The following is a 26,266-nucleotide window of genomic DNA, read 5'->3' on the forward strand; positions in this document are numbered from 1 at the left end:
CATAAAAAGAACACAATTACATCAATTTTAGGAAAATAAATGGAACTTGAGAATATTATACTAAATGAGATTAGCCAGTTACAGAAAGTGAAGGGTCATGTGTTTTCATTGAAGATGTGGAAGCTAGATAGAAATGGAAAATAAACAGGATTTCTGATGAGGGGGGACACTGGTAGAATAGTGGAAGGGGATCTGGTGAGGGAGATGGGGAGGTGAAAGAGGAGATCTGATGATGGAAACAAATTCAAATAATTCTTTTTCATATATAAAGCTAACTGTTATGTATGAGGAAAAGGTTGAGGAAGAAGAAAACATACAAGTGCTGTGTTCATGTGTGTTTCTATAATTTTGAAACTCACTACGTGTATGATTACAATGCACCAAACAAACAGGTGATTATGAAATAAAAACAATTGCAGAGTTTTTATTCTAGAAAAGAAGATGAAAGGAAGATTTACTTAACCCTAGCTTTTGCATCCAGATGAGAAAGATGCTATGAAAATACTTCCCCCCCCCTTTTTTTTTGGTGGTATTGGGGTTTCTGGAAGCCCTTCTACCTCTGGGCTACACTCCCAGACCTATTTTATATTATTTTTAAATTTAGAAACAAGGTCTCTTAAGCCAGCAAGGCTGGCTTCGAACCTGAGCAATCCTCCTGTCTCTGCCTCCCAAGCGCGGGGATTACAAGCATGGGCCACCATGCTCAGCTCTCCCATTTTTAACTCCTCAGAGAGGACTCTCTGTAATTCTATATTTACTTTTAACTTTAGATAGTGAAAGTGAGCCTAACAAAAGGTGGTTGTTTACAGCAAACTCTTCGGTTATCAGTGGAATTTAGTTCTGAGAAGTATGTGGATTCAACCAGATCCAAGAAAACCTTTCTTATCACAATCTTGTAATTCCTTAATGATGAGTATAGTATAAAGAGAAGAACACAGTGACAGCCAACAGTCCTAGTGAAATGTTGAAATCATTTCCTCTTCTCTTGTCTTTCCCCTAGGTATTGGAAAGTCTAAAAGCATAAAATTATTTCTTGTAGTCTAAAAGCATAAAATTATTTCTTGTAGTTCCAATGGTTCCAGAATGGGATATTTATGTCTGTACTGGATTATATTAAATCAAATTAATGAGGCCTTAAAATATACATATATTTGGAAATCCTTTGGAGACTACAAAGAATCAAGGAAGCGTAAGACATTGATATTAGTTTGTCCGGTTGGCTGTAATTTATATAATCATAATTCTCCTTAGCACCTCCCCTTTATACTCTTTTCCTATAGAAGCAACAAAATAACAAATATATCTTGTGGCACCTTTAGTTTGGAAAGGAACCTAGGTTTTCCCATCTTTAGAAAAACTTGAAAATCAAAGATACAGTTTTCATAAGTTATTTTATATGGTAAGATGCTCATTTTATAAATTCTACTTTTGAAACTTCCTTTTTAAATGGTATACAGGAGGCTGAGACAGGGGGATCACACAGGTTTGAACCCAGCCTCAGCTGGCTTAAGAGACCCTGTTTCCATATAAAATATAAAATAGGTCTGGGAGTGTAGCCCAGAGGTAGAAGGGCCCTGGGTTCCATCCTCAGTACCACCACCACCACACACACACACACACAAAAAAAAGATATATAGGAAATCACTGCTCCCTTGCTTATACTACTCCTCAGATTAGTGAACTCTGAAACTTGAATTATTTTGAATCTTAGGATATTAGCACCAAATGTTGTTCTCTGAATAATATCACTGTTTCAGTATAGACTGACACCCTCCGCCATTTTATTGTCTACTTCAACCAACATTAGGGTCATGCATTTTAGTTCTTCTTAAGCTATTTCATATGAAAAAAAAGTTCTTGATCTCATTAATAGCCATTTTGAACATAAGATTGCAGTTGGCACACTTTAAAGTGGAGAAAGTTAATACAAATAAAAAAGAATGTGTCACAAGATTATTTAGTTTCAGAGTTTTTACCTCTAGCTAAAATTTAGAACTTTCCCCTAAACCAATTTAAAAAATGTTCTCAAGAGTAATCTAAACAAGATCAAAGCCCACTTAATATAATGAGACAATATGCCCAATAAAAACTGCCAAACATTAAGAAATTGGTCTGGACTTAAAGGTAAATGACATTTAGATAGTTATTGTTCATGGCAGCAGCCTTTGAAGCTGAATGCAAAACTCTTAATTAGGGTGCAAGAAGAAACTATCAAAGCTGCTATTTCTTAATTTTTTATATAAACGTAAGAAAGAGAATTTATTAAATTAAATATTCAAATAATCCCTGCTTCTGTCCCTGGGTGCTTCTGTGAAAGGTTATGTGCAAGGGGCTCCTGTGGAGACCACAGAGAGAAGTGGGCGATGGGACCTTCACTTGTGCCACAGATATCAGTGACTTCTGATGTACTGTAGTTTTGGGGCTACTCCCAAACCTTTAGGTAATAGCATAATTATAATATCACAACATGTGGTAAGAAGCTGGAGAGTGACCACAGTAGTACTTTGCATGAGGCAAAGTATTTAATCAAGAGTAGCCATTTCACCAAAAGATGAAATCTGCTTATGTTTTCTGTGACAAGTGCTTATCCATAAGTAGGTTACTTATCAGGTAATTTGAAACAAAGAAAAGGAAAATAACATGCTTAACCTACCACTCCAAGATCAAGAAGACAGTTTTAACATGAATAAAACATTTTCACTTAGAAAGAAATTCATTCTAAAGAAACACTACTTTGCGACTGGATATTTATGAAAACACTTGTGAAAGTGGTTCATCCTTAAAACTCCTATTTTCATCACATTTAAAAATGGAATCATCTACCTTGTTTTAAAATCTTTCAGAGAGAGCTCTTCAGGGGTTTCTGGACTCATTTAAAAAAAACAAATTCATGTGTGTGTGTACATGCATATAAAAGCAATGTAAAATTTACATGTTTAAATTTAAATAATTAGATATTTAAATATTAAAATTAGCAACGCAAAGCACCTTCCTATCTATTAATTTCCAAGAACAAATAATATCAGCAAAGCCAGGTGTGATGGTGCACACTTGTAATCCCAGTACGTGAGAGGCTTGAGACAGAAAGATTGTAGGTTTGTGGCCAGCCTCAGCTACTTAGGGCCTCTACAACTTAGTGAGACCTTGTTTCAAATTAAAGAATAAAAAATAGGCCTGGGGGTATAGCTTGGAGTTAGAATGCTCCTGGGTTCAATTCCCAGTACTAAAAAAAAAAAAAAAATAGAAAAAAAGGAAGTATCAGAAGAGCTCGAAATTTTGTAGCAGCAGAATTTTAAGAAAATTCTTTGTGTAACTCCATAAGGGCATTTAAAATAAACATGTTTCATGCCGGGCATGGGCATGGTGGCGCACGCTTGTAATCCCTGCGCTTGGGAGGCAGAGACAGGAGGATCGCGCAGGTTCAAAGCCAGCCATGTACGCTGGCTTAGAAGACCCTGTTTCCAAATGAAAATGTAAAAATAGGTCTTGGAGTGTGTAGCCCGGAGGTAGAAGGGCTTCCAGGAACCCCAGTACCACCAAAACTAAAAAATAAAAATAAATAAATAAAAAATAAAATAAACATGTTTCAGAAAGGTCAGCCAAAACCACACTTCTTTCATCTACATAACTTTGCATCTTTTCCACCTGGGACAGATGTTAGCACCAAATTTTGAAATAAGCAACACAGAATCAAACTTTTCTAGTCACTCACTGCAAAAACTGAAATTTCAATGCTCTTTCTAAATACATATCCCACTCTCTTCCTACTAAATATATTTTAGTACTCTCAATAATTTATAAATATTTGTTTTCTTTACCTATCTTATTTATTTACAATTTTATTTTTTAAATATTTTGTAATGATTGTGGCACATTAATACAATGATAAATATGTATAATTTTATAAGAATGCAGGTTATTTTAGGTGAATACAAAAAATATTTTGATGATGAAAAAAAGCATTCAAGAGAGTTCCAAGACCATTGGTTTATGATCTTGATACATTTTGGGGGGAACATCCCTGTATCATAATGCGACTAGTCACAGTAATTCACATGTAAATAAATAGCTATAAATGCTCCATTTGCACAATGTTAGCCTTCTATTTTTCTCTATTAAATTTAAGAATCACAATTTAACACGTTATAATTAAGGAAACGACTACAACTTTAGTCTTTAGTCAGTTTCATTTGAGGGTATTCTAATAATTTAAAATAATCCTTCTTCAGCTGGGTAGTTTCATTGTGCCTTTCTCTTTGTTGCTCCAGATGATGACAATTACTCCTTGGACTCTATAATGCTTCCTTGTTTGCAGAAGACTGTGAGTTATAAACTGAATACGTGGAAAATTGTTAGAATTAGAAATGTGTGTATACATCATACACACACTTCTTTACTTGAAAATCCATTCTTTGCATTCTGAGGGATTCAAAATGGCGACTGAGGAACACAGCACTTCTCCGTAGTTGAAATAAATAAAGTTCAACTAATGAGAAAGCAGTGTCTCAACCAACAAAATAAATATAGCTCAGAAACCAAAACTGACCCAGGAACCTCGCTGAAAGAAAACCAGGAACCTTGAACTGTGGGTGGGTGGGGGGACTTGAATTTTGGATCAGCTGCAGTCACAGCTGGGCCGCCGGGCAGGCTGCCGCTGCGGGCTACCAGCTCAAATCATAGCCCCGGGACCTGACTTACACCAATGTGGCAACAAAATCCAAAAAGCTCCTTCGGAGACCCAGGAGTCACCGAGACCCAGGAGTCACCTCTGCGCCAGACCAACAGCCATCGGTAATCCGCCCCGGGGCCCCAGGGCCCGGAGGCTCGGGCTCTGCTACTTCCAGAGCCCCCTGGGCTGCTACCATCTCCAGCCCCAGCCCAGCCCAGCCCAGCCCCGGCCCAGCACCAGCCAGTACCATCTCAGAGGCTGCAGCCCCAGGCACCAGAACAGCCCCTGCCCAGCACCAGCTGAGGACCTTCACAGAGGCTGCAGTCCCAGGCTCCAGCACAGCCCCCGCCCAGCACTGGCAGAGCACCTTCACAGAGGCTATGGCTGTAGGCCCCAGCACAGACCTTGCCTAGGCCCAAACATGCGCAGTCCCATCCGGATGATCTGAGGCACAGCCAGGAGAAGGCGTAGCCCAACCCAACAACTGAAAAAAAAATTCAGTAATTTTAACCTGCAAGAGTCTCTGCAACACCCAAAAAAGGTGCCATATTGAGTGCAAACCTAAAAAGGATTTTGGGAACAGCAACACTGACAGCCCTGTGAACTGTCTAAGAGTTTGAAAGTGATCATGGAGCTTTGACATCCCAAAATCTGAGATTAGCCAAACCCTGGAGCCGCACTGTTGGCGCAATAGAAGAGGCAGCCACAAAGACACTGGGAAACCTGTAGGGTCCCCAACATAGACATGCTTTTCCCCCGGAGAACCTGATACAGAAGAACTACCAGCCCATCAGAGCTTCTGATTGGGCTGCCAGCTACTCTACCATCACCACTTCAATGGGAAGACAACAGAAGAACAGGCCCGAGAACGGTGAAAATATGAGAACCCGGAATAGTGGAGAAACGACAGAAGTCACAAATACTGACCTTCAAGAAATGCAAGAAGGGGAGTTCCGAATCTTGATCTACAATATGATGAAAGGATTTAAAACAAGTCTAGAGGAGATGAAAGATGAGTTAGAAACACTAAGAAAGAATCAGAAAGAGGTCTGGAATGAAATGAAAGAGTCAATAAGTGAAATGAAGACAGCAATAGAAAGAAATTCTGGAAGATTAGATGAAATGGAAAAACAGAATATCACTGTTAGAAGACAGTACATCCAAAACCGAAAACATGGTCAGCAATATACAGAAATCTTTAGAGCAACAAAACCTAAACATCCAGCAAATATGGGATAATATGAAGTGTCATAACTTACGGATAATAGGCATTGAAGAAGGGATAGAGGTACAGACCAAGAACATCTGTAATCTCTTCGAAGATAAATCTCAGAGAATTTTCAAACATGGAAAGAGACTTGGATCTTCATGTCCAGGAGGCATACAGAACTCCATTGAGACAGGACCAAAAAAGGACCACTCTGTGCCACATAATAAACAAAATGACCAACATAGAGACCAAGGAAGGAATCCTAAAAGCAGTGAGAACAAAAGGATGAGTGACTTAGAGGCAAAACAATAAGAATCACCCCAGACTATACAACCCAGGTCATGAATGATAGGAGAGACTGGTACGACATAATTCAGAACCTGGAAGAAAATAACTTCCAACCAAAGCTTATTTACCCAGGAAAACTACTATTCAAAATCAATAGGGAAACAAAAGTGTTTCAGGATGAACAGAATCTTAAAAAATTCATGAATTCAAAGCCTACACTAGAGAAAATTCTTAAAGAAATAAACCATAAAGAAGAAAAAAGAAGCAGACTTCAGAACCAGATAAGAGAGGAAGTAAAGAAATAGGCCATTTAAGTAAAGAAGAAAGACCAATCCATCCAATAGTAGATAGAATATAAAATGGCAGAAAACAAAAATTATATTTCAATGATATCTCTTAACGTCAAAGGACTTAACTCACCAATCAAAAAACATAGACTGGCAATGTGGATTAAGAAACATAATCCAAATATATGCTGTCTGCAAGAAACTCACCTTACAGCCAAAGACATTCACAGACTGAAAGTGAAAGGATGGAAAAAGATATACCATGCTATTGGAGACCAAAAAAGAGCAGGGGTAGCAACCCTGATATCCAACAAAACAGACTTTAAACTAAAACACATCAGAAGAGACAAATCAGGGCACCTCCTTTTATTAAAAGGAAAAATACACCAAGAAGATATAATGATAGTAAATATTTATGCCCCAAACATGGGTGCAACCACATTTGTAAAACAAACCCTTCTGGACATCAGATCCCCAAAAGACCCAAATACAACAATTCTGGGAGACTTTAATACACCTCTCACACCACTGGATCGATCTTCAAGGCAAAAGATGAGTAAAGACGCTTTAGAACTAAAGGAAACTATAAACCAAATGGACCTAATAGATATTTACAGAATATTTCAGCCAGGAACTACTGAATATACATTCTGCTCAGCAGCCCATGGAACCTTCTCCAAAATAGACCACATACTGGGACACAAATAAAGTGCCAGCAAATTCAAAAGATGTAATATAATTCCTTGCATCTTTTCAGATCACAATGGAATAAAGGTAGAAATCAACAACAGGAAACTCAAAAGAAATTATTCAAATACAAGGAGATTGAATGATACACTATTGAATGATGAATGGGTAAGAGCAGAAATTAGGGAAGAAGACATTTATGGAAACAAATGAAAACAGAGACACAACCTACCAAAATCTATGGAACACTATGAAGGCAGTATTAAGAGGAAAGTTTATTGTATTGAGTGCCCACATAAGAAGGACAGAGAACCAACAAGTAAAGAACCTAATGACACAACTCAAGGACCTAAAAAGTCTGCAACAGTCTATTCCCAAAGCCAGCAGAAGGCAAGAAATCATTAAAATTAGAGCAGAAATAACTGAAATAGAGAACAAAAAAACAATTCAAAGAATCAATAAAACAAAAAGTTGGTTCTTTGAAAAGATTAATAGAATTGATAAACCCCTGGCCAACCTAACCAAAAGAAAAAGAGAATCAACTCAAATTATCAAAATTAGAAATGAAAAAGGAGATATCACCACAGATAGTGAAGAAATTCAAAAGATTATCAGGAACTACTTTAAAAATTTATACTCCAATAGACTTGAAAACATGGAAGAAATTGATAGATTTCTAAGCACAGTTAACCTACCTATACTCAGCCAAGAGGACATAGCAAGCCTAAACCAACCAATAGCAAACAAAGAAATAGAAACGGCAATAAAAATTCTTCCACCAAAGAAAAGCCCACACCCAGATGGGTTTCCAGCTGAATTCTACAAAACCTTCAGTGAACAACCAATACCAATACTTCATAACTTGTTCCGGGAAATTGAAAGAGATGGAACTCTCCCAAATTCCTTCTATGAGGCCAGTATCACATTAATCCCCAAACCAAATAAAGATACCTCAAGAAAGGAAAAATACAGACCAATATCCTTAATGAACATAGATGCAAAAATTCTAAACAAAATACTAGCTATACGCATTCAAAACTATATCAAGAGAATAATACATCATGACCAAGTTGGTTTCATCCCAGAAAAACAAGGCTGGTTCAACATACGCAAATCAATACATGTTATTCACCACATAAATAGAACCAAGAACAAAAACCACATCATCATAATGCTGAAAAAGCATTCGACAAAATCCAACACCCATTTATGGTAAAAACACTGTAGAAAATTGGGATAGAAGGAACGTACTTCAACATCATTAAGACAATATACTGTAAACCCAAAGCCAACATTATATTGAATGGGGAAAAACTGCAAGACTTTCCTCTAAAGTCAGGAACAAGACAAGGATGCCAACTATCACCACTCCTTTTCAGTATAGTCCTTGAGACTCTTGCTGTAGCAATAAGACAAGAGAAGAAATCAAAGGAATTCACATAGGAAGAGAGGTATTAAAATTATCCTTATTTGTAGATGACATGATCCTTTATCTGGAAGACCCAAAGAACTCAACCAAAAGACTTCTGGAGCTGATTGACAAATTCAGGAAACTCACAGGATACAAAATCAACCTAAAGAAATCAATGGCTTTTCTTTACGCCAACAATGAATCCATGATGAAAGAAACAAAGAAAACAATTCCATTCAGTATAACCTCAAAACCAATAAAATATCTAGGAATAAATCTAACCTTAGATGTAAAAGACCTCTACAACAAAAACTATAAAACATTAAAGAAAGAAATTGAAGAAGACCTTGGAAGATGGAAAGATCTCCCATGCTCGTGAATAGGCAGAATAAATATCATCAAAATGGCCATTCTGCCAAAACTGATCTATAGATTCAATGCAATTGCCATTAAAATACCAGTGACATTCTTCAGAGACCTAGAAAAATCACTCATGAACTTTATATGGAGAAAGAAAAGACCCAGAATAGCCAAAGCAATTCTCAGCAATAAGAAACATGCAGGAGGCATCACAATCCCAGACTTCAAATTATACTATAGAGCAATAGTGGTTAAAACAGCATGGTACTGGCACAATAACAGATATACTGACCAGTGGATTAGAATAGAAGATACAGAAACAAACCCACACCTCTTTAGTCAATTAGTCTTTGACAAAGGGGCCAAACTCATACACTGGTGAAAAGATAGCCTTTTCAACAAATGGTGCTGGGAGAACTGGCTATCCATTTGTAAAAAGATGAATCTAAACCCCTATATCTCACCATGCACAGGAATCAACTCAAGATGGATCAAAGACTTAGAAATTAGACCTGAGGCTGGGCGTGGTGGCGCAGGCTTGTAATCCCTGCGCTTGGGAGGCGGAGACAGGAGGATCGTGCTGGTTCGAAGCCAGCCTCTCTGTTTCCACATAAAAATGTTAAAAAAATAGGTCTGGGAGTGTAGCCCGTGGGAGTGTATCCCGGAGGTAGAAGGGCTTCCAGGAACCCCAGTACCACCAAAAAGAAGAAGAAGAAGAAGAAGAAGAAGAAGAAGAAGAAGAAGAAGAAGAAGAAGAAGAAGAAGAAGAAGAAGAAGAAGAAATTAGACCTGAGACTGTGAAGTTAGTATAGGAAAGCATAGTTTCAACACTACAACATATTGGCACAGGCAGTAACTTTCTCAACAAAACCTCCAAAGCTCAGGAAATTAAAGCAAGAATTAACAAGTGGGATAGCATCAAACTAAAAAGTTTCTTCTCATCAAAGGAAACCATCAATAACTTAAAGAGGAAGCCTATAGAATGGGAAAAGATCTTTACTAGCCACCACTCTGATAGGGGACTAATATCCAGAATATACAAAGAGAACAAAATCATACCATTTGCAAGAAGATGGAAAGTCCTGGAGAACATTATGTTAAGTGAGACAAGTCAAGCACAGGAGAAGGTACATATGTTTCCTCTAATATGCCCAAACTAGGGAACCTAGAGGATACCAGTGGTACTCCAGATAATGGAGGGGAAATACCAGCAAAGCTTGAATGGAAATATAGAGGAGGAGGAAGGCTGAACTTGATTAATGAGGGTCCACATCCGAATATGTATAAAATTATGAATATGGCATGGTTACCTGGGACAATCATTGTTGGGATGGGGGAAGGAAAAACAGGGGCGGGAGGGGGGGGCATCAAGTATAGTTTAAATGTATACCATTTATGTTCAATAAAAAATTAAAAGAAATAAAACCTTCCATTCTAATCTAAAAAAAAAAAAAAAATCCATTCTTCCCTCCCAAACTCTGACTCAGACTCAGGTGGTAGGGATGGCTCCATGCTGATCTCAGGGGATATGAAGAGCTGGTAAGCCTGGTCCTGGGAGTCTACAGTGATCCATTCTTTTGTGCCCCAAATACTCCTCCTCCCCAACCTTAAATGTCTATGTCCTGTCATAAACATTATCCGTGTAAAACTGATACTACTTATAAGGCCTACCTCAGCAAATAAGAAAACCATTGTTTAAAGAAAGACTTGTGATCACACTTTCTAAAGAAGTTATATTCAACAAAACACAACATCTTAATCACATATAGTTCAATGTGTTTCAACTCACAATCCTGCTCTATATGCTGCCCTTTCTTTCTGTGTATCTTTCTTAAACACAACCAACAGTTATAAGAGTTGGTACTGTAAGATATTAAAGAATATGACAGATATGTAATTCATAATTCACTCATTTTCCAATGTCTATTTGCAAAATGCCTACCAGGTATAAAAAGGCGTTGTGTTTCTAACTCTTGGGGACAGAGTAGGAGAAGCCATTCTGTAGTTCTTGGAGGAGAGAACAGCCACCCAAGGACACAGGGAACAGAAAAGCAGAGATGAAAGAACACATAGGAGTATATAATACTTCTGTCCAAAGCATACAGAGGGTCTACTATAAAAACATGTGTTCTAAGGGCTTAGCAAATATTCATTGACCTTTGAAATAAAAAAATGTAATCATATTTTAAAAGAAACACAATCCAACATACCTGTACAACCTCCTACTTATCTTATTATGGCTTTTTGTTGTACTGGGGTGAGGGGAGCAAAACAGATTTATGCTTAAACTTTGGAAAATTGTTCACTGATAAAGTCATTATAGTAATTGCACTGGGTCTGTTTATTAATTTGTCACAATTAAGTCAATAAGAGCTTTAGTAATGTCCTATTACTTGATTAGTTTTGAAAGTGATTATCTTAAGAACTTGACTTAATTGGAAGCCTCTCAATTTACAAGGTACATTAAACTCTCAGTCACATCTTAAGATTATTCAACATATGCAGGTCAATTACCAGTAATCACTCTTTTGTAAAAATGTTCCATAAAAAAACAAAAAACTATAGCATTGACATGACAAAGAAAAATAGTGAGATTGAATTAATAATGCTAAATTTTAATTGACATTTTCAAGATAAAAAGGGCAACATGAACATTTCTATTAAGTCTTCCTGAAACTGAGTTTGCTCCTAACAACTGAAAAAAGAAATACTAACAACTCTCCACCTTACAGATGAAGATAATTTGTCATGATTGCTAAATCACCAATTGCACTGTCTGTCCTCATGCCCAGCTGCACATTAATTTCCAGATTTCGTAAATGACAATTAATTCTCAGTATTGCTCCATCACTTTTCTTTTTCAGTTAATAAGAGTCTGCAATCAATTATTGTTCATCCCATTTTCCAGAACAGATCTGCTACAGCTATTACTGCACAAGCAGGAAATATGGAGTGGCAAATGTAGCACTGAAACCATGAGGCTTTTAAGAATTATTGGCTAGAGTCTAAATATTCCATATTGACCTTCTGACTCCCACTCGAAGATTCATTGTATTTAGTTGAATATTTACAATGGTTAACAAGTCTAAGGGCTGATAAAGTACCTTGATAGCTGGGTAGATTTTCAAAAATCTATTCAAACTATTTATTTCCAAAATCTATTCAAACTTTTAAATTTTATTAATTGAATATTTGAAAGGTTTTCCTCATGCTAACCACATAAGGCTGGTCTTGAGATCAATCACAGGAACATTGATTGCTGGCTCATTAGAAACCTGGGGAAGTCAATTTCTTGAAAAAATTATTCCATTGCTGGTCTGTGAATGCAGTGAATGAATTTACGTGTTCTAGCTTGTCCCTCATCTAAGTTCTGTACACAGCATAAATTTTAAATTGCTGAGGCTGATTTGCTACCAATTGTGTGAACAGAGTGAACAAGGCTGAATCTGTAAAACACTGGGTTAGTGCATTTGAAAAACTTTGAATTCACTGTGTTCAAATAACTATAATTGTCCTTTTATAAAATTTTCCTGCTGAGTTAACTGCCTAAACAGTGGTAGATGTTGTGAGGAAACTAGTGGTCACACTTCACAATACAATCCTGTGTCCTTTGTACCAAGTTGTTTCTATCTGCCCAAAATGAAGGGCAAGGAAGGCCTCTGAATGTGAAAAGGACTTAAGGCTCTTCACTTGGTCCTTTAAACAACCAATGGGTAAACTAGAAACAGAAAAGAATTGTCATCTCTGCCATCATTTTGTGTGTCTTCTTTGGTCTGAGTCAGTCACCCTGGATTCCAGGAGCAATAGATCTGATTCTTAAATGTCTTGTGACTGGTAAAAACTACCCCTACCCCCACTAAGCAACAGCAACATTCTTATACAAGGGCACTCCTGACCAATTCTGAGATAATGGTTGAACAGAACTGTTTGATCAAGATTGCTTGACTTTGAGGTATTTCTGGTGCTCCTTGTCTATATAAATCTAGATGCTCATGTCTATATGCCTGGAAAACCAGGCTGGAAATACTGGTTTCCTTTGTGTTTCTAGTATTCCTATATTGGTTAAAGTTCTTTTCCTGCTTGTCACCATTATTTTTTCACTTGTTTTTTGGGGCAAGTGCCCACATCTGATTTGTTGGGACCCCTAGAGTTGGGCATCTGGTTTTAAATTCTGATAATATGTACAGATTTGCTGGATTCCACCAGTCATTTTTTAAGGGATTTAAGTAAGCTTCTTGCAGCAAAGTAGTTCTAAATTGTCTACACATCACCTTTAATAAATTTCTGCACTTAATATTCATATGCTATAATATAAGACCTTCTGGAAGTAGAAAAATACTAAAAAATATCTATTTCATTGTCGACTGAATGATCAACCAGACCACTCCATTCACATTTCAATTTTCTGCTTGCTTTACCTGAAGCACAGCATGTGTCTGTATAGACGGGAACTCAGGGAAAAGGAGAGAGTGGGTTGTAAAAGAAACAAGGACTGCCAGAGCTTGCTTTAAGAGTCAGATGTGCTTTGCTCCTTCTTTAAGAGAACAGAAGACCCTTTAAATATTCATCTATCTAGCTGGATGTGGTTGTGCACACTTATAATCCCAGCGATTTGGGAGGTTGAGGCAGGATGACTGCAAATTCTAGGCCAGTCTAGATTTACTGAGACTGTCTCAAAATAAAATACAAAAAGGGCTGAGGATGTAGTTCAGAAGTAAAGTGCCCCTGGGTTTGATTCCAGGTATTTGGTATATGGGGGGAGAGGAATCTATTGGGTGTTATCGGTGTTATCTTCAAGTATAACCAGGGAGGTGAAAAGAAAGGAAACAGTTTAGGGATCCTGAGGCTCTTCAAAGTCCTACTGCCTTCAAGACATGACAAAGAACATCAGAGCATCCTTCCTTCAGAACACCTTGGGCTTACCTTTCTATAAAGGAGGCTACACACAAAGTACCTTTGAATTCACTGTCACTGTCCGTTTTGTCTACTTGCAATAAACAAATGCCTTTGATTTGGTCAAGCTAATGAATGCATGGTAAAGAAACTGATCCAAGTTTGGTGAGAAGATTAAGTGATAGCAGAAGAAGCTTTTGTTCCCTCCTGCTCATCTAACGGGAGATAAACTGTGCTTATGCTACATTTTCTACATACTATTTAACAGTCAAATATTGAGAATAAGACCATAAGTTGAGAATAAGTTCACTGTATATTTATTTCATTGCATTCTAATGTTTCTTTCAATGTATTAATTATATTTCCATTGAAATCCTATGAGTTCATCAGGTGAGATACTATTACTGCTGTTATTTTAGTTTTACTTGTGAGAAGACAAACTCAGATAATTAAGTAAATTATTCAATGTTGAGAACTATAGTGACCATGTTAAGAAATGACAGCTTTAACTATGGCAAATAGTAGTAATGACCTCATTTTGTTTTTATACCACCCTATTAGTTTAACTTTGCAAAATCACTTTTTATAAAGTCATTCTTTGTTTTTCCCTTTGCCTGGCATTGTAACTTCTACAAGAAATCCCCCATTATGGCTGAGATACTAACAACTAGAGTCAGCTAGACCAGGGAGGGAGGGAAAAGAGAAAGATTAGTCCCTTGACTTTCTTCAGTTTTTTAGAACCCAAATACTGAGTAGTCTTCAAATAACACGAAAGTATGGGCTAGGGATTTGCTAATACCACAGAAGGATAATGTTTAACTTGCATGAAAATACTGTGTTAATTCGAGGATTACAGAACTGGCCCAGGAACTGAAAGTTGGCTATAATCACAGGGAAGTTCCATTAAGAGAAAGAAAAACATCCCAGAACATGTGCAACTCAGCACCTGCCCTTCCTACCATCACCTCACTCCCTTTTTATCTCCACCATAAAAATCCTATCATGTGTTAAATTCTTTGAACTGGCCATCATCTAGGGTCTAGCTATCATCACAATCATCACAATCAGCTAGATTATCTTAATAAAACCTGTTTCCTTCCTACTGCCTCCTGCCTCCTGAATACTGTCAGTAGTAGGGTGAGGAGAACCAGACCTGCATCAGGAACAGTAATAACTTTGGAATGTGTGATATTAATACCTGTGTGTATGTCACTACTAAAGTGTGGTTGAGTACTATTTCTAGAAGAGCACAAATGAACAAATAAATTAAAGTAGATAAAAAAGAGAAACCCAATATAATAAAATACCTAATTCAAAGGAAACAAGAATCCTAGGGGGAAAAGGAACTCATAAAGAAGTTTAGTTTAAAATACTTGAAAACACAGTAACTTCTCTTTTTATTTTTCTAGAGTTGGTAAAACTTGTCTTTGAATTCCTAACAGATCCATAAAACATATAAATAAAACATAAACTGTGAGATGAAACTGATTTTACATACAGGCTTATATCACAGTTATAGGACATTTTAAAAATAATTAAGGAATATTTCTGCCTCTTATAATATGGCAAATCATTAATTCAGTTTTATCTGCTTATGCTCAGAAAATGTTTAGTGATATTTAATATTATTCTTATAATGTTAAAGTATAGAATTATATCCTACTTAATCTTAAATATAATATACTACTTCCTTCAAATCTGAAATGAGAAACTTTGAAAAATGGTTAGAAAATTTAATAATCAAAAAATTTATATACCAACTGCTAAATAAAAACTTAGGAAAATGTATGAAGAATATTTTAAAAATATTTAACCAATTAAACTGTCTTTCCTAGTGTGTGTCTATTAAAACTAACCACTCTAACTTAATATATAAGCATTTTATGCCACCAAAGTATTAAGAAACCCAGTAAGAGAGCTATTACCTTTTCTTAAAATATAAATACTATGCAATTTACTTAGGATAACCTTTCACTAATAAAAAGCATATACTATTCTTAATTAAGACCCTGTTTCAGGTAAAGGAATTTGCAGTTTAATTACAATTATATGAACTGCAATGTAACTAATGACAGAGTATTCATTGTCATTGTATAATTAGAACAGTCCGTGAATAGCGTTTTACCAAGCAGGAAATAAGAACAGGTGAGAGAGCTGTGCTCATTCATCACATGACTGACTAATGAGAATCTGAATAAAGAGGAGCCAGGGTCCCAGCACATCCCTTGACGATGCGCAGGGAAAACACACTGGGTGGACCGCTCCACTAACTTAACCAATCACTGGGCAAGTGTCAGTTCAGAAAAACCCACAAAGAGAATAAGTGATAAAACAGTATAGAGCCGAAACTCAGTCATTTATCAACAAAGACAGAATGCTTATTAGGAATGCCCACACTGCATGCCTTGTGATAGAAATGAAGAATGGCAACATTAACTATATTATTTTAAATTAAGAACACACATGAGAAAATCCATATTCTAAGTCTACTTTACACCAACACTTGACTTATACCTAGAAATATGGAAATGGTCAAAGGCTTGATTTTATAAGTCACAGAGCTGGCTTTTCTGCAACAAGTTGAAGGGGAAAAATGCACAGGCCTCTTGCTAACAGGAATAACAAGATCCGACATCAAACTTTGACATTTTCACATTACAGAAATTCAGTTACATCCAAATCCAATCTGTTAGGAAGGCGGTGGTTTTCATTCAGTAGAGACATCACGTCACTCCTGCAAGCTGCAGCTGTGCTTATGAAGCCACCGTGTCTGCCTGGCAGGTACCGGTCTGAACACCTAGGCCATCAAATGGCTACCTGCTATTAAATCACAATTTCAATTAACTTAGGACTTAATGTGGCTGCTTTTGAGTTGAGACTTTATATGATAGATGTGGCAGAAAAAGACAATTTAAAGATTTTCTTTTAAACAGATTTTGGGACAGGGCTCCTAAGGTGACATATTTAAGTCAATTATTTCAGTTCCCTGTGTATTTTCAGTTTGCACAAATAACTGAAATCCAATCTTTTCTATTGGTATTTTGGTTGCAAATATATAAACTTCCCTAATTCAAAATACCGCTTGCTTTAAATTCAACCCAGTGAGCACTTATTATCTTTCCTCAGTACAGATTGATTGACTACCTTATATTTGTCAATTACATGTGAGACTGTAAAATGTAACATATTAAATATATACTCTATTTTACCAACTAGGCTGTGAATCCCCTGAGGGAAAGGACATGTCTGTTATCTTCTTGGGTAAAGTGAAGTAGAAAAACGTCCTAGGACTTAGAATCATTGTTACTGCAGGGACTCCAATAAATGCTTATATTTGACAAAAAAAAAAAGTAATTATCTTTAGGCAGTAAATACTCGAGGAATGTGAACAGATAATACCACTAAGTTCATATTTTTGTTAACATACATATGTTGGCAAGGAGAAGCATTCTTAACTACTTTAAAAACTGAGAGGGAAAACAGAATTATGATATTACAGCCAGTCTATTGAGAGCCTCTCCTGTCAGAATTCTTGCAGAGTTTCAAAGCCAGTCAACAGTGAATATATCTCCATTCTAAAAAGTGTTCTCCCCTCCTCCACCGTGGGCATCCTTCTACAAACCTTCTCCTATTTTGAGAAGGTAATTAAGAAAATATGATACTGCCAGACATATTTCTCCCTCTTCTTTGAAACTTTTCCTAGCGACAGCCTTCAAAAACTAAAAAAGAAGCTCCATGCCAGCTGTCTCCTATGTCTTGGCCCTTACTATGAAGAGATTCAGAGAAAACAGTAAATATGTACAGGTAACATCAAGAGCACATCCTGAAAAGTGGTATTGTGGATAAATACGTACTATCATTTTCTTCCCAATAAGAAAAAAATTTAAAATGACGAATTAGCTTCACAGCTGGAAGGAGATAGGATTCAATGAATATAATTAACTGGGCAAAGGGACAGAAAGAATTTCAGTGGACTGAGATCACTATTAATTTTGCCAATGCTTACCATGTAAATTTAGGCAAGTCACTGCTGTTTGGTAAATGGGAACGAGACCAGATAAAATATATAATAAAAAATGCATGCAAGTTGCCAGGGAGAAATCAAGTGTTCCTATCAGCTGCCAAGTGATTACCTAATTTCTTCTAGTTTAACTTGAAAACACCAGAGAATACATAAGTAAAAATGACCGTTGTTTTCACCATGTACAATTTTCTCCTAAGTGAAATTAAACATAAAATCATAATTTAAATCAATGTGCAAAATAAAGTCTTATGAAAAATTTGAATATTCCAGTTCATAATTTGATAGCATAGATAGGAAAAAATAATAGATGACTGAGAACTTAATAGTTATGTATTCCTTATAAACTAAAAAAATATTTCCATGGTACAACTAAAGATAGATTTCACTAAGGAAAGACTCATTTGGCTTTAGAAATAAACACTAAGTTATATATACTTTCAAGTAATCCAATGTTTTATGCATAGTTCAAGAGAAGCCAGAACTCATTAAATATCAGCATCTTACAATAACTGACTCAACTTATGCAAAGAAGTAGGCCTGCTGCCCTCTGTTAGTTTCAGTATGCCTGTATCTGATTTCATCACCTTCTATGAAGGGAAAAGGAATTTGCTCCACAGAATCTTATAGTGGGAGCCTGGGTCCTACTCCAGGATTTTAAACCTGGGGTTCTAAGGTCCTAGTGGGCACCCAGGGTAGTGTTAGCTTTTAGAGGCGGTATATTAATCTGTGTGGTCAGGAATATGCATTTTATGAAAAGAGGTCCAGGGTTTCATTAGAATTCAAAGTCTATAGAACACAAAAAAAGAGTCACAAAAGAACTTCTGAACTTCCAATTTATAGAGAAGCCTGGAGAGTTTAAGCGATAGTTTCAAAAACAAACTTTGAGTAGCTGTAGAAAACCTAGAGGCAGGTCTCTTGGTAACCAATTAGCTGACTGTGCCACTATACCCATATCATTTTTCTCAGAGGGCAAGTAGAGAAAAAATGAGTAAATTGTGCATAGTGTTTACATGAGCAGATTTTACCTTAGTGAAGAGAAGAATATCCTGGCTAGAATACTATCTATAAATACAAAGTCTGAAGATATGAAGGTAATAGAGTTGGCACACATAAGCCAAATACAAAACTCATGAGCCTCCAAGCAAACAGCAACTTGCCTCAAGCCAAGCTCAGACTCAGACCTGCCTCAACATTTTGAGGCACATGCAAAGTTCTCCAAACTGAGAAAGCTCTTGGAGCACTAGAGGGGAAAAAATCTGGAGACGTCACATCCCACAGCAGAGGACTACCTCAGTTCATCGTGGCCCTGTAGTGTGGAGTCTCCCCATCCCTCTGCCTTAATACCCCTATCCTACTCCACATACACATGTACTTACAGGTATATGTACAGGGTGATTTCAAGGTATCAACATATAACATGCAAATGAAAACAACGCCTAGTGCTTCAGGGATTTATTACAGGGAAAAATAATCAAGCAATGTCATGATTTTTCATGATTAATTTTAGGGCAGAATGTCACAAAATAATAATTGAGAAGAGATTGCATTAATCCTATCAAAACACCCTAGTTTCTAAAATAAAAAGTAATTCCATTTGCACATATGTACCAATGTGTATATAAGCATCTAAGTACATGTTATAACTCTACCATTTATTACTGTATGGTGTTAGGCAAGTCATTTAATTTCTCTGTAATTTCTGTTCTCTATGAGTAAGTGGAGATAACAACAGTATTGATTTTACTGGGCTGCTGTGAGGTTTATATATGTGAAGAACCTATCACATTTCATGATGACAATAATGGCTATCATCATCATCAACATCATCATCATCATCATCATTACAAACAGGCTCATAAACTGTTAATTTGTGGGGAGGAAGGAATTAAGGAGGATGCTTAAGACAAAATTGTTTATTAATGTCATGCTTAAGCTATCATGATAACTCAAGGTACTGCCTTGGAGAACTGTCTTGGAGTTGTTCAGTTTTGGTCTCTTCCTGAGGACACATTCTCATGGACTTGGCATCTCAAGTTTCTCCACTCAAAGGGGATGAGGAGGTAAGATTGATCTGAGTCAGTGGAGCAGTTCCCATCCTCCTTATGACTATGAACTGGGCCATCTCAGGGACTCCCACCCTCAGTTAAACTTGCTCCTTGTTTGGAGAATCTGATAAGTTCCAGTGTTGTCTCTGCAGTATCTCCAGTAGCTTAGCTAAAGTCAGTGCTTTTAGAAGTTATATTCCTTCGAAGTACAATACTTTCATGATGACTTAAAAGATAATGAGATGAGCTAGGCGTGCTGGTGCATGCCTGTAATCCCAGTACTTTTGAGGCTGAGACAGGAGGACTGAAGGTTCAAAGCTAGCCTCAGCAGTTTAACGAGGCCTTCAGCAACTTAGCGAGACTCTGCTTCAAGATAAAAAATAAAATAGGACTGAGAGTGTAGCTTAGAGGTAGAACACCCTTGGGTTCAATCCTCAATAATCCTTTCCCCTCAACACACAAAAATGAGATGCTCTTGGTGTTTATGGAGAAAGGCAGTATCACTAATGCAATGTTACCAGTTACCATGAAATAGTAAAAACCTCAAATCATGTCTGATTTGCAGGGTTCTCTCAAGGCCATGCTATCCCATAACAGAGACATTATAGCTTCAAATACAAGGATAGATTCCAAGTTTCCCAGTGGATCAGTAACCAGCAGCATACAAATAATAATCCTCTAAGTGTCTACTTGTTAGGGCATTATCTCTAACATTTCACCTTAAAATATATTTTTGAAAATGAAGAGTTTTACCTTTTCATATTCAGCAATGCCCAAGGTATTCCAGAGGGAGTCTGAAATGCAGGTAACAATTTTATCCCAAGTTCCACTGCTTTTGTTCGAAATATCTGGAAAGTTAAACAGTTTAGTGAGTTACTGTTGTAAGCAAACACAGTGTTCTATTATCTTCTATTTAGTGCTTTCCTACCTTAAATTTCCTTGATCTTAAAACAAATGTTTCACAAATTAATTATCTAGTTAACCAAGAATGGTACAGAGGTCAAAACTCAGTGAGCAATTCCTAGTCTTGGTTGCACATTATTGGAGCAATCTTGACACAGCTGATGTATGAGTTCCATTACCAAGATTTTAATTTATATAGCTGGGGCTCCTGGATCAGGATTTCTAAAGCATAAGAAACAATCCACATGATTTCAATGTGCATGTCAGGGGAAAGCCACTGTTGTGCCTGGACTGAGAACCAGGAGATGGAGCCCATCCCACCCTCAGCACTGTTATTTACTAGGGCACAGAGAAAGGAGAAATCTTAAAGAGACATATTATCAGAAAAAATCTGTACGTCCTCTCAGACCCTTGTAGTTTCAACTTGCTGCTAACTGTAGGTGATATAAAAAATACAAAGCTAATTATATATAGATTATGTCTAGAGTGTAATAGAGAAGATAATGTATGCACATAAATATCTAGAACACAGAAATGAAAGCTGGAGATGAAATCTTATCTTGTTCAGATGAATTCTGCAAGGCTGTCTGGTGGAGATATCATTTAGATGAGGAGTGTATGTAGCACTGAATTGGGGGCAGTAATACCAGAGAGTGGAAAGGAGTGGGAAGCAGAAGGAGTATCCCCCAGGGCTCAGTCTAGGCACAAATGAAAGGAAGTGATAGTCCATAGAATAAACAAGGACCAGGATAGCCTGCTGACCAAACAGGGCAATATTTATAAGTATGTGTGGGCATCCATAACCTGGGCTCAAATTGCAGAGTCATAAATGCAAGGCCAAAGGTTTCATTCAGTTATAATGTGAAAATAATTCATGTTTTTGAGTAGCCCATTCAATGGGTAAAACTATCATTTAGGAAAAGTGATCAGATGTTATCCATTCACAGTTTTAGGTCCAAAGTACCACCCTGTTCATTCTGCCTCCTCCATGAATAAGGAGAAGTGAGAAAGGCTAAAGGAACCCCAAAGAGCATGGAGATTGGAAGCCAAGTCGTTTCTTGGCCAGTGAGGAAGCCATCATTACAGCAGTCGCCAAGGAAGCCAAGTGTGTCATCTGTGGAGGAAAGGGCTCCAGACTGCAACTCCTGCTCCAAGACCCAAGCCTCCTCAGAGAAACCCCAGTACGTGATCTCTTGCAAGTAAGGTATACCCGAGGCACCACCCAAATCTCTTACTTAGTAATGAAAGCTAAAAAAGAAGAGTCTTGAAATAAAACTTTAGTTGATGATCAACTTAAACTGACATTGCCCATATGCAAATAAAGACACATATTTGAAATACATAGAAAGGGCTAAAAATAGAGGTGCCATTTTCTCCCACAAGTTAGTAATGCTACTGTAGCAAAAGTGGACAATTCCATGCATCAACAACTAAGAGTGAATGGAAACAGAGGAGAAAGAGAAAACAAGATCAAAGGGTATATTCTTCCTTCCCTTTCTCTGCCTTTTCCTGGAGAATTTCAGGTTGTTTTCTGCTGTAGGGATTTATCCAATCATTGTCCAGCCATATGTTGACTTACTGGTTTCCACCCAACATTTTAAACTGTTAATTAACTCCCTTTCAAGACACTTATATAAGACAGAAGTCAAACTATGTGATTAAAACATCATCTTGGGTACAACCATCTGGCATTAGAGTTAAGGCACAGGCTTTGAAGGCTCTATGCCTGTGTTTGAATCTCAGCTCCACTTCTTCGAACTGCGTAATCGTGAGCAAGCCATCTAATCTCTCTGTGCCTCAGCTTCCTCATCTATAAAATGGCAATAATATTAACATTTACTTTTAGAAGCTATAGAAATAGAGTTGTTATGCTTAAAGACCTCAGAACACACAGTAATCACTCTAAAAAGTTGTCATTTTTATGGTGATAATGATAAAGGTATTTTCAAAATAAATTGATTTACTGCCTGAAATTCTTTCTTGGCTTTGATACAACTGCTGTTTCAGTGCCTTTGACTGACTCAGGTTCATATTCTCTCTATGCGTGTGTGTTAATCCCCATCTACCTCCTGCCTCCCCTTCTTAATCATGAGTATTTATTTTCAGGAGCTACACCCTCAGTTCTCATCACCTATTTGCATTCCCCAATCCAACTTTCTGTGGTGGCTCTATTTTTCTACTCCTTGTGTGCTCATATCACAATTTGGGTGTTTTGTTGTTTTCTGAAACCTAAGGTGTCCAACAAAGAAGCCTTTATTTAATATCCCAGGCATACCTCCCTAGGTCCATCAATGATATTGTTTGGTCAGTCCCTTGGATGAGAGATCTAGCATTTTGACACTTGATTTATTATCCTTCAGCAACTGAGTCTCATTGTCAATGAAAGATCTTGTGCACAGCTCATTCTCTGAAATGAGCATAAGCCATGTTCTCATCATGAGCCATGATGAAATGGATGATAAGGAAAGGACAGTCTTATCTACTCTCTCACAATTTTTCCTCTTTTCATTAATCTGTACTTAATATGACCATTTTTCCCTCTTTTTAAAAAAATTTTTTTTGGGGGGGTAGGTCTGGAGGTGGAACCCAGACCTCCGAGCTACACCCCTGCCCTATTTTTTTATTCTTTAATTTGAAACCGCGTCTCACTAAGCTGCAGAGGTCCTCACTAAGTAGCTGAGGCTGTCCACGAACCGCGATCCTTCGGTCTCAGCCTCCTGAATGCTGGGACTACAAGCCTATGCCACCACACCCGGCTCCCTCTCTTTTTTTGTTTAATTTGCAACTGTCGTATTTAAAGAAACTATAAAGATTCCTTCTGTTGTCAAAACTGCTGCACTATTCTTTCAATATTCCCTAGGAGTCAGATCCATCCATTTCCCTCTGTTCCCTCAAACATGCTCTGGCTCTAGCTTCTGAGACTTCTTGGCCTTAAGTAAATGCAGCTCCCCTCAGCACCTTCGTTTTCACCGCTCTCCCATCTGATCTACCCTTCGCTGCCTCCTGGAGGCCAGTCCACATTTACCGAATCAAGGGCTCAGGCCTTTCTTTGGCTTTGGTGAATTCCCACATCAGATTGAAAAGTCAAGGTAAGATCTCTAAGTGTTTTTGTATTGCTCCCTTGTGTCTCCTGATAATTTTCTTTTTAAAAGTAGAGGAAAAGACCTCAATTTCTCCTTCAGGGCCTATTATATACAGCTAACCTAGATTAAGTGATTTAGTATTTAAATTTGTTAGTATTACCACAGTGTTCCTGTGAGTGGTAGGTAGGAGGATACTAATATTCTAAATGAATGGACAGGAAGTATGGCCCTTTCCCCTCAGGGGTTTCCTAGCTATCCTCTCAAGCTGCAATACTCTTGGCCTGTCTGGCTCATTCTTATCAATAATAATTAGTTTAAATGACCCCTGGAGAGGTCTTTTTCTACAATCTCACATAAATTTGGCCATTCTCATTTACTTCTTATCATATTAGCCTGTTTTTTTGGTCCTATTATTTATCACATACTAATTATCTTATTTGCCTACTTACTTATTTTTGTGGTACTGGGGATTGAACCTAGAGGCATTCTATCTCCAATCTACACCCCTTGTCATTTTTATTTTTTGTTTTAAAACAGGGTCTCACTAGGTTGCTAAGGGTCTCACAAAGTTGCTGAGGTTATCCTCAAACCTATGCTCTTCCTATCTCAGCTTCCCAAGTATTGGGATTATAGGCGTGCACCACCACACCTGGCTACCACCAGCTTTTAAATTTTTTTATTTTTTATTTTTGATAATTCTGGGGATGGAACCCAGGGGCATTTGACCTCTGAGCTACATCCTCTGCCCTATTTTGTATTTTTATTTTGAAACAAGGTCTCACTAAATTGTAGAGGGCCTAAGTAGCTGAGGCCATCCTCAAAACCACGATCCTCTGGTCTCAGCCTCCCAAATAGTGGGATTACAAGCATGCGCTACCACACCTGGCTTATTTTTTTTTTTTTATCTTTGAAACAGCTTCTGGCTAAGTTGCTGAGACAGATCTCGAACCTGTGATCCTGTCCCACCTTCCCAAGTACTGGGGTTACAAACACACGTCACCATGCCTGAGTCTTATTTATTGTTTGACAACTCTACTAGGTTATCAGCAGCATGAGACCATGAATTTTGCCTTGTTCATGTGTGTGTGTGTGTGTACACACCCAATATCAGCAAAACAGTAGCTGATACTAACAAGTATTTAATTAATACATGAATGAATTAAAGATTCATTAAGGTACCTGAGCACTGTAACAAGAAGCTACTGATATACAATATTTGCAAAGTTTTCACCCTACCCTGCAAGTTGCTACAACAATTATCTCATGTATTTCTAAGTTTCTCCATTGGGCATAGTTAGGGGAGAGTTACAAAATAGGTTTTTTAAAAATTTTATATTGGTGCATTGTAGTCAGGCATCTTAATGGGATAAAAGATGGTGGAGACATACATGCACACATCACCCAATTAGCCCTTACCCAATTCCCACTCCATTCCCTCTCTCTCCCTCCTTCCCATGCTTGGCTTAGTGATTGACTTTGATATGTTTAAGTACACCATGTGCTTTAGAGAGTTTCCCTCTTCCCCCTCCCATCCACAAAATAGTTTTGATAAAAACATAAATTATCCCACAAGACTTAAAATAAAATCGTATTTAAGCCAATCAATTTCAATTCTCAATGTTTGATTTGTTATCTCTTCCAAGATTTGAAAAGAAGTTACCTGGATGTATAATTCAGATTCTAAAAAAGAACATCTTCCTACCCAAAATGATGTGTATGTAGAAAAAACTAATTTAGAGAGTATTGCTACATGAATGAAGGAGACATGTCACGCGTCATTCCAAAGGGCAATTAAGTTTTGACTAACATCTTAGATGATGTGATGAATAGAAATCATTATATAAGGCACACAAAGACACACTTCAGTGTTCTCCCAAGGGACAGAGAACAGTGCAATGGGGTAAGGGCCGGCATCGCAGGTCTGGTCCTACTGCTGTTCTAGTGTCAGGCCTGGTAGAAATGTAAATTTTCTGGTTTTGTTTCCCCAGAAAAATGAGTGAGCAGGGCTGATATTTTCTACTTTTGATTTGTCACTGGAAAAAAAAAACTACTCGAGTCACAAAACTAGTACCAAAATGTATCTGAACAAAAAGAAGCAAAATTAATAGTATTTAATAAAAAGTAAGCATTAATTTGCCACCTAATTCTTAGTCAGTTTGGGTCTTCAAAGTTTGTTGGTACTTCTATTTGGTGGGGAATATTTTATGTTAAGAGGGCAAGATGAAAAATGACAAGTCATAAAATACAATACCTGCTTATAACAGAAGACTTTTTCTTTTTTTAAAAGACTATTAAAAGAAAATGGGTTTTTAAATAAATAGCTATCAGTTTGAGGTGGGTAGATATCATATATGCAACAGGAATCTTCAAGAATATTTTGTATTATAGAAATTCTGATTGCATTCA

General features: G+C 37.2%; 1 protein-coding gene across 1 annotated transcript in view; it reads right to left on the minus strand.

The window, feature by feature from the left end:
- The window catches only part of MAN1A1 (mannosidase alpha class 1A member 1), a gene marked incomplete at both ends in the record, with an annotated part of 186,164 nt that overhangs the window by 67,138 nt on the left and 92,760 nt on the right, over positions 1-26,266 (minus strand). Inside the window, one exon of the mRNA XM_080700521.1 lies at positions 20,628-20,722. Coding sequence (XP_080556647.1) covers positions 20,628-20,722 — 95 coding nt within the window. The remainder of the gene's footprint in view (positions 1-20,627; positions 20,723-26,266) is intronic.

This window comes from Muscardinus avellanarius, assembly GCF_963383645.1.
Source record: "Muscardinus avellanarius genome assembly, chromosome: 8".
Lineage (NCBI taxonomy): Eukaryota > Metazoa > Chordata > Mammalia > Rodentia > Gliridae > Muscardinus > Muscardinus avellanarius.